This window comes from Sander vitreus, chromosome 4 (assembly GCF_031162955.1).
Source record: "Sander vitreus isolate 19-12246 chromosome 4, sanVit1, whole genome shotgun sequence".
Taxonomy (NCBI): Eukaryota; Metazoa; Chordata; class Actinopteri; order Perciformes; family Percidae; genus Sander; species Sander vitreus.
Genome location: NC_135858.1, coordinates 10,254,220 through 10,269,911, shown reverse-complemented (window position 1 = coordinate 10,269,911; position 15,692 = coordinate 10,254,220). Strand labels below are relative to the sequence as shown.

The window sequence follows — 15,692 nt, the reverse complement described above, 5'->3', positions numbered from 1 at the left end:
CTTTTGTCTACAGGGATCATTAACAGGTGACTTTATTGACTGGAAAAATTTAGTCTTTTTCATCGTTATTTGAGACCCTTTGCAGGTTCTCTTAGCTTGCCTCGTTGATGATGATATAGCAGTTATGAAAGAACATATAGTCTGCTAGTACCCTGTTTGTAGCTTGTAGTTATTCAATAGTATACTGCATATTTAAAAAAGTACTTTCACTGTCATTTGGTTCTGGGTCCCCCCTAAAGGTAATTTGTGTGTTTCCCGTACTGCTTCACTTGAACCTAAGTGTGCCCAGTAAATATTTCCTTGGTACGTCATATGTACAAAAAATTTAAACTGTAACTTGTGGGCTATTATCTAAAACGTTTAAATTTATAATTCTCAAGAGGTTTAATCAACAAGCCCCAGTGTGTGTAGCTGGAAGTGTCCGTTCTATTTAAGTTGTGCTTTCCCTTCAACACTTGGGTTTACTTTGAAAGATCCTCATTTCCTGTCATTTACTGCTTATGCTCAAATTTCACAGAAATATTGCATCACATAAATGACTGAGACTCACCCCTGTGCTGTTGGTGATAATAAAACTAAATCAACTGATTGAAAAATGTAACATTACTATCACTTTGTCTGCCGGTTTCTCTCTTAATATGCAAGGCTCTAATTTGCATTTCTTAATGAATTCACTCCCTGTCCTCCAGTTACTGTGCAATGATGAACATGCCCACCTCCATATGCTTCTCATCTCATGCGTCTTTCTTGGTTTATCTGCTCCTCACCACCCACACTGTGTTTCCTCTCTCCCTGCCTCTCCATAACTAATTTTCTCTAACCAGTTTAAGTCAGTTGGGCTGTGTGGCATCTATCTGTTGTGCCACAAAATTACTGACGGCATGTGTGTCAGAGAGAAAGAAAGAAAGAGCTGGCGGGAGAGAGGACAGAGAGGGGTTTATCTCACTTTTGGTGGTGGTGGGCAGTGGAGCAAAAAGTGGGTATGCGCTATATGCGGCGCATAGGGGCGCAGCACCATGGGGGGCGCCAAAGCGATGGTAAAAAAAAAGAAAAAAGTAATTTTGGGGGTATTTTCTATATGTAGCTGCTGTTGTGCGTTTCTAAATCATTTCTGCATTTCCTCAATGTTATTATATAACATTTTAGAGGACTAACAGGATAGAGTAGGCGCCCTGTCTCATAAGATTTCATCATAGAATGTTGACATAGAAGAGGGGGGGGGCAGAGAGCGGGTGGGCACCATGTGCGCCGTGAGCGCCGAGTGAGCAGGTACGAGTAGTGAAGTAGAGTAGTATGGAAAAAGAACAAAGCAAAACAGCTGTTGGGGCTAAAAATAGAGAAAGAAAGAGGGAAAAGGAGGTGACATGTTAAGGGATGTGACAGCAGTTAAATAAGTGGATGGTGAGAGGCAACAGGTAGGATTTAAAGTGTGACGTCTGTGCTTGGAGGCTTGCAAATATTCATGTTAACAGACTAGCTAGCGTTTGCTAACACTGGGAATGTAGCAGCCAAATGGGGGTTTACGGCTAGCTTAGAATAAACAAAACCGAGGTTGCTGAGCTGAAAACTGGTAAATATAAGGTAGCATGTACAATAAATGACAAGAATCTGGAAAACATAACTAATGCAATAACTCTGGTTTACCATGGAATCATGCATAGATTTGCTACCAAACTTGGAGGCTTGCAAATAGACTAGTGTTTGCTAACTTAATGCAAACCAATGTTGCTGATAGCTACATTTAGATGTTGATTAAACCCTATGGTACCAATCTCATGCATGACATATCTCAATTTTATTAAGGTCAAATAACAACTGGTAAATATAAGGTAGCATGCACAATAAATGACAAGAAGAAAAAGAAAAAGAAATAAATATGAATATATATATATATATAAAATACAAAATGTGAATGTAATTTCAACAGCAGCACAACCTTACTGCATAGTTGTCTTATCTGATGCCATCACTAGGCTGATAAGAATTGAATTTAGGCTGCTATATTTAACAGTGAGTTCATTTCATTCAGGTGTGAGGATGGTGGATCAGGAAAGACAGGGGAAGGCAACAGGTAGGTCTAACATTAGGTGGAAGTGTAGGGGGAGCTACCTACCAGGGGTGATGATTAGGTTGCCAATTGTCACAATTTGGTTGCCAAGGGCAACCGGGCGACCGTTAACGTTGCTGATATCCTTTGAAAGATAAACCCTTATTTTTTTTTTTTGGGGGGGGGCACCAAAATTGTTGCTGCATACCCCTCTGACACTGGATAGTTGCACCCCTGGTGGTGGGTCATCTGCAAGATGATTATGTTGCAGTTTGCAAAGCTGAGCTCATGTTTTATGCACCACATTCTCCACATGGTTAATTAGCTTCTATGATGCTTGTGGTGCAGTACGTATTCACACCAAAAGTGCTCAAACCTAGAGAGATGCGATGTGAAAGAGCATGGGAAATGAGATTGATGATAAGATGTGGTGTCAGAAATCCCGAGGGCTTTTCCACACTGTGTGAGATGCTTTCATAATTGTCCCAGATCCGTAAAGGAACCTATCAGATGCTGAAACCAGGGTCCTCATAAGCACAAAGCTGTATGCAAATTCAGACCATCCAGACATTTAGCAGAATAATTTAATCATAGCAACACATGCAATGCAATACCCTGCACTCAGGAATTAAGATTAGAATTCCTCGCTGTTAGGCAGCCATGCACTAACAACAGGAATAGAAACATTATATTACTATCACAAGCCACCAATTATCATAAAATTCAGCAGCTACAATATCCATCTTCACCCTATTGAAGATCCTAGATTGGATGTCACTCTCAACAAAAGGACAATCCGTTAATAATTTAATTGGTTCTCTCTGCTCTGTCTTCAGTCGATGTGAACTTTGACCCAGTGCTTGTTGACAATCACACCTCTCCCTTCCTGAGCCGTATATGTTTCCCATCAGCCCCTTGCACATACATGTAAGAGCCAAAATGTGTCTTATACAGCCAGCTACTGTATACTTGTTTTTGGTTGTTTTCAGGTCTTGGATTCAGGTCTGAAATTGGGCAGTACTAGGCGGGTTCAGTCGGGTCAGATCTGAAAGGTGTGGGTATGGGCTGGGTTCGGGTCTCGGTTTTAGGCCCTTATAGGGAACATATGTCGAGAGTTGCTACTTGGGAAAAAGATTTGCATAGATGCATTTTTTATCATCCAAATGCTAAGAGGAATCTTTGAGGATTGTGAAAACACCTTCAGAACACAAGTTAGTGCTGTTTAACTACCTTCTGGTAGTCGCTGGGCTGTGGGTCTACAATTATGGTAAAATGAAAGTGAATTATTGGCTTTGCAAACTCAGAAAGCTGGTGGCTTGGTTATGTGGATTTCTTCCATTGGCTTTGCATGGTCCTGCACACAGTAATGCCAGGTGAGCTCATTGCTTATCAATATCACTCTCAGCAGTTGGTGTTCTTCCACTGACTGACCTACTCTATAATAAACAAGCACTTTTATTCAAACAGACTGTGATCTAACAAAATGCAGCCATGGTTTTCTTCCCTTTTTGAAAATATACAGCTGCAACATATTTGAATTAAAAATTATCCAAAATAAATAGCCTACTTTAAATAAAAGCAGGTCTCTCTGAGAATGCTGCTTCAGTTGTTTTATATAAAAAATAATTGACTTAGTACAATAACAGGTTTTCCTCTTCTGCTCTACACTGTACATTTACAACTTGACAACTTGACTGTTAATCGCTGCTCTGCTCCAATAGCCAAAAGCTGTCTGCTCTGAGCGCATCCCCCGTTTTCCACTGTCTCTCTCTCGCACACAGTAGGCTACACACTAAGCTATTCCCCAAACAAGCTACTTACTCTTATAACACGAGTCATCATTCTCAACCCAGCCATTTTTCTCCAAAACGCAATGAATGTTATTTTGCATTTCAACTCATATGCTATTTTAGGATTGCTTGCCATTTCATCTATAAAGTGAACAAGACTGCCTGATAAGACAGCATGGCTTTATGGAAGAAATAGGTCATGTTACGCAACATCAAACTATATTGATATGAACAGAATTGTTTTATCCCATATCTTGTTTGAAAACATATCGATATAATTTAAAAAGTCAACATACCGCCTAGCCCTTAGACACATTAAGTACTTCTTTATGAGGTTTGAATTGACTAGACAGTGGAGCAGTAATGTCAGAACAGACTTTGTGCTGCGTGTGAAAAGCAACAGAGGGATTGAACAAAGGGCTGAACAAGGAGACTGTGGCTTGGCTTTGTGGCTGTACGATTTACACCTCTGTTTTACTGTCCACATGCCAATTGTACCATTCTCCCTTCATTTATCCCCAGGCAGCAGACCATTGATTGGCATGCCCCTTGGAAGTGTAAACACGACTTTAAGAAAAACCACAGGTTGAATTTGGCCCCACATACTCCTCTTTCTTTCTTTCTTTTTTAGTGTCAAACTGCTTCACCGATTTTCTATTTCTGACACAACTGTAGCTCCTGAGGGCCAAGCATTCCCACACAACAAATGTGCTGGAAACGACACATCAAACAGTGAGAGCTGTGAACATGGTGACAGATGTATCCCAAGGGCTGTCTGTTCATATATAAGGTATGGTTGGGGTTAGGCAACTTAAAACCAAGACTTCCTGCATAAGCATTGAACAAATAGCTTTATACGAATGTAACTCTGTTTGCAACTTCCGGCAACTAAATCCTTCATTCTTCTACCCTCCCTGAATGAAAGACAAACCTATACCTATCATTTGCCCCCTTATTTTACAGATCCAGCACCCACCCTCTCCATTTGTCATTGGTCCTGATAATAATCCGTTGTCAAAAGCAGGGTCTGTAGCCTGTAATAAGGGGTATTAACCCCAGAGGAAACAGCTATCATCATGGTTTGATGGTTTTAGAGAGTGCATGTACATGTTGACAAAGGAAGAATAGCAAAGAAGAAGATGCAACAGGAAGCCTCTTCTCTCGAATAGGACTGTGACTCACACCACATCTGTACAAAGGATTTGGAGGATTTGTGAGGCCTTGAACTGTTATTAGAAGTTTTTGAATGTGACCATACAATTCAGCTGTTGATATCTTCTGCTTCAGGAGTGCCTGATGCAGTAGCCTACTCTTAAATATTTGCTATAACACCACAGGAATTGCAGTGTATGTAGGAAAATTGGAGGTTTAGGTATAGGTTATGAGAACAACCTTTTGCATACTTAGGGTTTTAATCCATTACAATTATACGTAAATATCAAATGTTTGCTTCTCTAAGATGAACTCTCTCAGCTTTCGTTGCTCTTTCTGGCTTTCATTTTTTCTCTCTCTTCTCTCTCCCCCCATCATCAACACTCCCCTTTCAATTAATGATATCATCTTCCCAAACTCCTCTTCTTTCTGGTACAAGGCATCTGCACCACTACTCTGCCTGTCTCCCTCTTTTTCCAACACACATCACCATATAATCACATACACACACACACACACACACACACACACACACACACACACACATAAACACACACACACACACACTCATATACCTGAATGGTGCTTAATTGTGCATCACTGAGGCATGTAATCTCAATCACTTCATCGTTACAAGCTAAAAAACACAAAATCTAAAATCATGCAGGGCTTTGAATAGCATAGGCAACACTCGGCTAGTCGTTCTTTTTGCCTGAAACTAAACAGATTTTCCACTATCGCCCACCATTTCCTACACAACACAAACAAGCAAACGGTTGTTCATTCAGTAAATTGAAACATTCATTGCTCGCCAGGGTCTGTGGTTTTTGATTTTGTTTTTTTACTCTGAGCTGAGAGATGTGGCAGCGAGCTTCTTTGAACGCCAGAAAGGCCATTAATAATGCACACGCAGCTTGTTATAGCTCAAACTCACTCTGCTTCGATGGCTCACCAACCTAAAACCCAGCATCAAAGAGACCAGAGAGATGTGTCTCTCTCTGTGTGTGTGTGTGTGTGTGTGTGTGTGTGTGTGTGTGTGTGTGTGTGTGTGTGTGTGAGAGACAGAGAGAGAGAGAGGGGCGAAAGGCGTTGCAAGCCTTGACTTTAAAAATCTTTCCTAATGGGAAATGGAGTCACTGTTCTGTTTATTCTCACTGAACAAGCTCTGTGTGGAGATTTATTTGGCGCAGGAGGATTTATTCTCCTGAAGAACTTTCTGAAAAGGATAATAATAATAATACCAATAAAATAATAAGTAATGAGACTACGATTGAAGTCAGGGACACTGTGTGGATGTGATGTAATCGTTTGAATCTTTAACATCCAGTACTTTGTAAAGAATGCAGAAGAGGATGCAAAGAGGCTTTCAATGCTCAGCCAGTGGTTACAATGGACACAGCGCGGATCGATATGAAGGTGGCTTATGTCCGAGAAGATGTTACAGCAAACAATGTGCTACACTATAAAAGCCTCATTATGCAAATAAAGTATATCCACAAAAAGGGAAAACAAACCAGGTGCACAGATTCCTAGATTTAAAGGGCATTTTGCTTGAAAAATGTGTTTGTCTCCTTAAATGGTTTACCAAAAATAAGAGCTTACATGTCTCACGCACCTTTTCTTTTCCATGTAAAACGTCAGCGTGCATGAGTTAACGTAAAGTGCTGCACATCTTTTAACTGCTCTTTAATGTTGTATGTAAAGCACTATGAATTGCCCTGTTGCTGAAATGTGCTATACAAATAAAGCTGCCTTGCCTTGCCTTGCCTGCCTTGCCTTCAGACCACCTTTGTATGGCATAGGTCGAAAACGTCTTCAGTGAGAGGTGTTTTAACTTTTCCCCCCAAAGAAATCAGTCGAATAATAAAAAACAAAAGGAAAAATGCTTACTGTAGATTGGATAAACTTTCTTCATAAGTGAACTAAACCATGCAGACTGGTCGCCTCTGTCCCCACCCAAAACCGGCAGCAGCTCATTTGCGTTTTACCAGCGTATTGGATACATTTCTATATTTATTACAGATCACCTCTCACTGAACTATGCTAACAAAATCTCAAAGAAAGGGTGCGGCAGTGTCACAACTTTTCTACCACGAACTTTCCGTCGATTGCGCCCTTCGCTGTCTGCGGACGCTTCAACTCACCTGCAGGAGACGGTGATTTCTACTTTGGTGGCGGGGATGTTGCCGGTGATCGGGTCGAAGTCGTACACCGATGACATGTCGTCTAGTTTGTCAATAACGTCTCCCTCTATCATCTCCATCGCCAGAGCTTGGGGTGGCTCGGGTGTGATCCGGGAGCCGCACAGCCTGGCCCTGACGGAGCGCGTCGAGTCTCCGGTGACTCCAGAAACCAGATCAGAGACCGGACGGCCTCCGGTCCGAGCGGGTGAGGCAGCCACTTCACAAATGTTGAAGCTGGAGAGGAGGGAGGGCTAGCACTAAGTGAGTGGACACCAGCGGGAAAGCAGAGGCACACTTGGTTAACTGTCCATGCAGCGTAAATAAAATCTTAAAAAAAAACAAAAAAAACAATGCGTGGACAGTATCTGAGATTACGGTTGCGCCTTCACCGACCGGCTGCACATCACATGTAGAGGAGAGGTGGACTCCTCTCTGCGCTTTGTCTTCAGTCTGTGCGCACAGCAGAGCGCGTGAAGAGAAAAGGAAAATATACACTCGAACACACCCATCCTCCTCCCACACGGAATTACACTCAAGGGCTGGCAACCCTACCCATGCCCCGGTGCTGCTGCTGTCGCCCTGCGACAGCCTCTGTGCTGCTCCCTTGGTGTTTGAGAGTCAGTGTCATGGTCATTTAATTACGTCCTTGTGCTTTTTAATATTAAAGACTTGAGGTTTGGTGGGAAAATTAAGCGTAAAATCCGTCAAAACCATGAAATAAAGATCAGCTCGTCATAACAGACAGTTGTGAGACCCTGCTCTTGAAGCACATGGTGCTGAGCGGTGGTGGCAAAGCGTGTGGTCGGGACCCCCCAATGGGTCGCAGGAGAAATCTGAGGGGTCTCAAGATGGTTAGTAAGAAAGGAATATATCGCTTTGGTTTACTTCTTTTAATCTTAACTTGTTTAATGTACATTAATGGATCATTTTGTACTTTTTCCCCTCTGCGAAAAAGTATTCATGTAAATCAGTCTGAGAGGGAGTAATTACTTCGACCTGCTCTCAGCCAATGACAAGGGCTCTCAAGTATACAGCTTTGGTTTAATGTGCTTACTTTGGAAGGGGAAAAGATTTTAGCACCACAGCAATGGACAGCTCCCAGACCAAACCATTCAGTTCAATAATAGGGAAAAAACATTTTAACTTATTAGGTATGGAAGATATTCGAGGAAATGTGTGGTGTTATGTTTGTCTTGAAGCTGCTGTGGTACTGTAATTTCCTTTAAAGGATTTATAAAGTATCTATTTATCTATATATTGAAGAATGGGATGCCTTGCGCGGCTTTCGTCTGTGAGAGAGAGAGAGAGAGAGAGAGAGAGAGAGAGAGAGAGAGAGAGAGAGAGAGTGTACGAGTGTGTGAGTCACAACCTGCCTTGCTAAGTTTTACAGTGGCAGGGAGAACCCGGTTAAAAAGAGTCAAAATCGAGGCCTGCCCGGTCGGTGACGGCACGTTCAGTAATCTGCTGTCATAGAGAGCATGGAAAACTGTTTTCATTTATTTTTTCACGGACTCAGCGCTGGCAGGCGCCTCCTAATTTGACATCTACTAACCTGTTTGACGCTGAGGTTTCGAGCCTCCAATGTCACCTGCCTCACTCCGCCACGAGAAATCCTACCCTATGCACATCTCTACATCTACACACGCAGATCTATTAATGTACACAGGGTATCGAAGACTCCTCTACCTGAAAAATGGCAGGTGTTTCTATTAGAGATGCACCGATAGACCGGCCGGTGACCGGAATTGGCAGGTTTTCACGTGCTCGGCCATGACCGGCGACCGGCAGGTCAGTCTGACATATGCCGATTTCATGCCGGTCAGTGCTACAATTAACTGACAACATAAGTTATACGAGTTACAGTTCTCAAGGACGCACACACGCACGCACACACACACACACACACACACACACACACACACACACACACACATGCGACAGCACAGTCTCTTTTTCCTTTCGCTCAACTTTTCCGCCGTGTGAATTAACCTGCAACATGTCAGCTGTTTGGAAATTCTTCAGCGTGTGTGCAGAAGATAACAAGTTTGCAATATGCAACACCTGCAAGGAAAAAGTAGGGCGTGGAGGGACGACACCAAAAACCAAAATCACATTTTTTTTAAGTTGGATATTGGATGTGAAAAGAAGGAAATGGTTCTAACATTGCACTTTAGATGTGTGTGAATTTCCACACCAGGAGTAATTGATATAGTTCTATTTTATAGTGATCCATTATCTGTTCAAAAATGTTCTATGTTCTGTGCAAAATGTTCTATTAAAGAAAAGATAGAAAATAAATATTTGTGTGTGCTGTAAAGTGGTTAGAAAAAATGAAATCGGAATCGGCTAAAATCGCTATCAGCTGGCCTAACTCAATGAAAATCGGAAATCGGAATCGGCCTAGAAAGTTGTAATCGGTGCATCTCTAGTTTCTATAGTCAGTGGTGTGACGCCGTAGTGTGGGTTTGGCTGATACTCAACTCGGGGGCTTAGCGAGTTGCGGTCGAAATTCCTGGACCTTTGGTCTTTAGTCTGCTAGTCTTGAGAAATGTGGTGCACACCAGAGCTTTTCCTTTTTATTCAACAATCAGTGGATCATATATTGGTACAGCCAAACAATGAGAAAAATATATTTAGTTAAGGGGGAGGGGCTTTTTTAACAAAAAATATAATCCTACGGTTTCCTGTTAGCTAAAGGCTAAACCGCGATTTTCCTCCCCCTGTTCGCTTGCTACGTTCAACTGTTGTTCCAATACAATGTTTAAAACAAATGTTTTCAGTAAGCTCTACTTTCATTCAGTAGGCTTTGTCATTAAGCTGTACTATTATTCAGTAGGCTTTGTGGGAGAGATTGTCTCTCTCTCTAGAGCTTCTTTTCTGTGAATGCTCTGGTCCTACTCTGCTCATTACAACTCTGAATTTTCACAATATGTTCATCTCTTTCAACACTATCTATCTATCTATCTATCTATCTATCTATCTATCTATCTATCTATCTATCTATCTATCTATCTATTTATCTATCTATCTATCTATCTACTTATCTATCTATCTACCTATCTATCTATCTATCTATCTATCTACCTATCTATCTATCTATCTATCTATCTATCTATCTATCTACCTATCTATCTATCTATCTATCTATCTATCTATCTATCGGGAGACAGAAACTACGCACTATAGCTTTAAGAAATGCAGTTAGCAATTAAAATGTGTTCATGCTGGCTGATTTACAATCAATATTAATTACAATGAAGGAATTACATAGAGATTAAAAGGCCACCATCCATCATTAGCCTGTTGTATGTAGCTAAGACCTGTAAACCACATTGTAAAGAAATTATGCCTGCCAAAAAAAAGTGATGGGCTTGTCATTTCTGGATAACTACAATTCCTAAATGCTGTGTGTGTGTGTGTGTGTGTGTGTGTGTGTGTGTGTGTGTGTGTGTGTGTGTGTGTGTGTGTGTGTGTGTGTGTGTGTGTGTGTGTGTGTGTGTACCTCTATCTGTTTATCACACTTGTTCTGACACTGTCTTTTCATGCATAAACAAAGGACTTACACGCATATATGAAATGCACGAAGACACTATTGTCATAAATAACCAAATAACCAGATGTTTCCCACAGATTGCTGGTTGCATCAGGAAACATCATTTTTGACCAACTTGAAAAACTACAGTATGGTTGACATTTTTGGGTCTATATGGAAACCGATGGAAACAAATGGATCTGCATACCAAGTAGCTCCTGTTCGAAGGATTTGAAGGCTGTGTAATGTTTCCAAGAACTCAAAAAAGTTACACAGCTTTAAAATCCTTCTAATGGGAGATACTTGGTGTGCGGATCTATTTGTTTCAATGATATTTCTTTGATCCAGCACCCATCCTATTGGGCACGTGTATGTGCATGTCTTTTTTATAGTTTTAATATGGAAACAGGGACATCGGGTATCATTGTACCTTTACTGTCTCTCTCTTACCCTCTTACTTACTCTCACATGCACATCACACTCTCACACACACACACACACACACACAAACTCACACACACACACACACACACAAATGCACAGCTATATTTTCTTTCATAAAATGGGTGCAGAAGCACACAGCTCTTTACTGCATAGAGCAGCTAGCATCTGGATTCTGGAAATCAATTTATACCGACACAGGATGCTTCTGCCCACACAGCCCTCCAGCTCAGGATCAGGAGCACAAACACACACACACACACACACACACAGAATCCTTCATTCAGAGGTACGCAACAATGTGCACATATAAAGATGTCACTGAACGAACCATTAACGGAGATGAAGAGGCATACACATCTACATGCACACCATTTTCTCTACCAGGATGATTCATGTATTTTCAGGGTCCGCTGTTAAGTGTGGGTGAGCACATTATTGCAGATGTACCAATGACTGGGTTGGCAACAGCAGGGCCAGAGGACAAAAAAATGTAAAGAAGAACCTTTACAACAGCTACAGTATTTGATACCAAATAGAATTCATAAAAACAAGTATCTATTTCTATCCCTTCATCTGATTTGATCTTACGTAAAGCAAAGGGAACTGATGTTGAGATCAAGTTATATTTTTCCTGGATATTGATAAGCTTTTTTTTTTTATGTTGTAATATTGCAGACCTGTCATCTCTTTATACAGCACTTTTTGTTTACATTTATTGTGCACGATCAGTCATAGTCATCAATCACAGCAACATTTAACCTCGTAGGTGTTTAAATCAATACTGTTCTATCCATCACAGTTAATGTAACGTTAGTTTTGAGCACTCCTTTAATTAGGAACCCCTCTTTAACAAACAGCACTGCAATCAGCAGTTGGCAATTAAAAATAATTAACGCAACAAGCATATGTTTATTTTTTCAGAACTGCCAGCAGACCAAACTATATTTGTCTGTAGCAGTAATGGTAAGAACAAATAACAAAACCATTGGAAAGCAGTTGCTGCTGCCAGTTCCTAAGAAACAAAAACAGTTTCATGCCTATTTCTGAATGTCTTAAGGAGCCAGCTTGTTGAGTGATCGATAGCCAATACCCTGTGCCTGGTGCACACTGGAAGATTTTCATATATTAACTCAGCGGTTCCCAAACTGAGGGGCGCACCCCCTAGGGGGGGCCCAGCAATGCAAAATATAGATGAATAATGCATGGTTCTGCTGCACTGCTAGCAAATCATGGACAGGTTTGTGAAAGAACTACTAGGTAATGTACAGGAAAGCAACTACCAAACCAAAGACAAGAAAATATCTAGTGGTGACCACAATTCGATCTTTAATTGAAAATATTTTTATCTTCAAAAGGGGTGCCGTGCAGAAAAAGTTTGAGATCCACTGTCTTAACTGATTTAAAAAATGTGGAAGACCACAGACAGACAGACAGACAGATTTAACAGTGTTTTTATATATATTAATAATAAGGATGCACTCACCAATTCAGTCAAGATGCAGGACCACACACTTGGCGTTCTACTGAACAATTTTAGAGTGGCGACAGGGACTTGTGATCTCACAGAAACTTGCGTCATCAAACGTGAATTCAGAACAAAACAACATGTAGGCGTCGTCATCAGATGGTTGCACTTGTGTGTGCGCTATGTTTTGCACTGGAGGAAAAAATGGATGACATTAAACAAGCACTCATACTGTGTCCGTCATTCCTCCAAAGTTACTCCAAAGTTATGTTCTTTCTTTTCTACCGTTCACCTGGTTGGAAGCCATGTTTCTGTTCTACGCAACATCTGGTAGGTGACGTTTACTGGCTCCAAGCCAGTCGGTAACATTAAGATTATATCTGTAAACCCCTCACGCTACAGGATAATTTGGGCAGATAATCTGTTCAGGCCAGCCTTGAATCGGAAACACCCCCGCAATTGTTGAGAGGGGCAAATCGGACCCAAACTCTGCAAATTATACAATACTATATAGTGTGGGGCCAGCATTACAAAACCCTGGATACCTCCTTTAAATGCTGTTGTCATCCAATTGCAATCGACCAGGAGGTGGTCAATTCTCTGTACTGCTGGTCACATTAATAACACCATAGGGAATTCAAATGTCCCTTTTCCTCCTTCTCCGTCCTGTTGTCTTGGCTTCCTGCAGTTTCCTTAGAACTAATTACTGTGTTTAGGCTTACTTGCGTCATGCTGTCCCGAAATATCGCCTTTCTGGAAGTAATTATACAAAAACAGACAAATGCCCTGTCAAGCAAGTAAAGCTCCTTACAATAAAATGTGTTTTTTCCCTACACACCCTGAAGAATAAAGACATTTGTTTACTTCATTAATCACATTTCTCAGTTTTTTAAACATTTTTTCGAAAGAAAACATAACTAAATTCACTAATTAATACGTGTTGGATGTCCAAGGCCTATTCCTAAATAAAGGGAAGTGGTCTGCAAATACCAGTTAAACAGGTAATCAGTTGGTATTTTCATCCAGCCTCTGATGCACACTTTTAAAAAGCATTCATCTTTTTTAAATTTGACACCAGCTTATTACAGTATGTCTTTGTCAAACCTTATATTGTGGCTGCCAGAGGAGGTAATGAAAAGAATCAGCGGTTAAGGGTAGTGCGGTTTTCTCTTGATAGACAGTATGCCTTCTGCTGTGTAGGAAATTGTGTTGTATTTCATTTCTTAAAGAAACTTCTCCCACAGCAGGTGTGTTTTGTGGAGAATCTTTTTTATTTTCATGTGTAACTGGCTAAATGAAGATGACATGATTTCATGCTGAGGTATTTCTAGGACAATGACAACACTGCAAATACTTCTTCTAAAAAAACAGCAAACTTCAGATTTTGGTGTCATTACTAAGGCTTTTCTCATTAATGTAAATAGAGAAAGATATAGCATAAAATACTTTTGTAGATTAAGATTAAGATTAAGGTCCCATTGCGAAAACTGTTCATCAGCCCCAAAATGAGTGATGTTTTGCATTGACTGCTTTCCATCAGAGAGTAGCATGCTCGAAAACAGCACTGGGAACAGGATTTTTAAAGTAGAAATACTTAAAGTTATAATTATTACACCCATTTGGTGCATCTTAAGCGAACCCCAACAAACTGATGATTTATGATTGAGCTGGATTTAATCTGACAGCTGAGGCTTTGTCCTTCTCTCTGATTGCTGTAGAAGCATGTGGGTACCTCACTTGTACCCTGTGGAGAAGTAGGGGGTTTGATAAATCCCAGTTCAAAAGGGCCACATGTTTCCTCCGAGAGTGTAATCCTGCTCTGTGGCCTAGTGGTTTAATCCAGAATCAAACCCCTCCTGAGGTGGCAAAGATCACAGCGAAGCCTTTTATGAATTATTTCTCTGAGATCGACAAACAAAGCGACAGAGGGACCCATGGAATAACACACGCACACTCATACAAAGGGTATTTATGGAAGGCCACAGCAGCCTAGGTGGCTGATTGACTTGACTAATGGCCCAGCGCTCCCTCAGGCGGGAGCAGCTGGGATTCAAAGAGCTGGATGTTGGATTACAGCTGCAAAACAATAATAAAAATAGCCATACTTTTCCTTAGCAGGTCTACAGTCGATACACATGGGCTCAAACTAATTATGAACTCCTTGATTCAATACTTGCTGCTGCCCTTGATCAAATAAGTAGCTACACATCCAACATTTTTAATGGTGCAGCAGCTTCTCTGCTGTGGGGAAAGCTGCTAAGTCCTCCAAGAACCCTGCCTGGGCTCTGTACTCCTCTCTATTTTTACCAATGGAGTATTATGTTGAGTGGCTTTGCTATTAAGTGTATGTTGTGGTTGAGTTTAAATTCTGAAAATGAAGTGAAAATTATGAGCAGCAAAGAGCTCCACCAGGGACTTTTTAAGAAATCAAGAGAGAGCAATCTGTTCACTGGCTTCTTAATGTCACCACATTGGACACTCTCTCTCTCTCTGTAACTCTGGCACAGCTACTCATTGCATTCATTCAATTAGTTTTGCCTCTTACCGCCTCTTTATGACTGTGGTTATGTTACTGTTTATTTTCATTATCAAATATTTTGTTAGACCTAGTTTGCAAGTCTCCAAAAACAACAATAAATACAGTAATACTTGTAATATAGGCTGACTGCTGAAAATATATTATAGACTGGCATCATGTCCATGGTGACATACCTCTTACCCAGTGCATGCTGGGATATGCCTCACCTACATAATCCTGGACTATCCAGGAATAGTTCCGTATTTGGGGAAATACACTTTCTTGCTTTGCTTTCTTGCCGGGGGAGGGGGGGGTTCATCTCCTGGCTCTATAGCTTCACATTTGGTGTACAAACAAGACAGTGATTGTCGATCTTCTGGACTTGTTGGAATCTTCTCATCTAACTGCAAAAAAAGCAATTGAGCGTAGTTCCCAACATGTTGAACTGTTCTATGTATATATTTATGAAACAGAATATTATGTTATTAGATTAAGTGCCCTAAAAATACAAACAAATTAACAACTTAAACTTGATGCTATAGACGCAATACATAATATACA

At 40.9% G+C, this 15,692-nt stretch overlaps 1 protein-coding gene across 3 annotated transcripts in view; it reads right to left on the bottom strand.

The window, feature by feature from the left end:
• The window catches only part of cpne5b (copine Vb), a 158,695-nt gene extending 143,558 nt beyond the window's left edge, over nt 1–15,137 (bottom strand). For 2 of the 3 annotated variants that reach the window (XM_078247407.1, XM_078247406.1), the window contains exon 1: nt 7,134–7,586. In XM_078247407.1, the coding sequence (XP_078103533.1) occupies nt 7,134–7,252 (119 nt within the window). In that variant the 5' untranslated portion in view covers nt 7,253–7,586. Of the gene's footprint in view, nt 1–7,133; nt 7,587–11,981; nt 11,991–15,116 lie in introns of those variants that run through there. The other variant, XM_078247408.1, reaches the window with a different exon arrangement.
• Nucleotides 15,138–15,692: the final 555 nt, after the last annotated feature.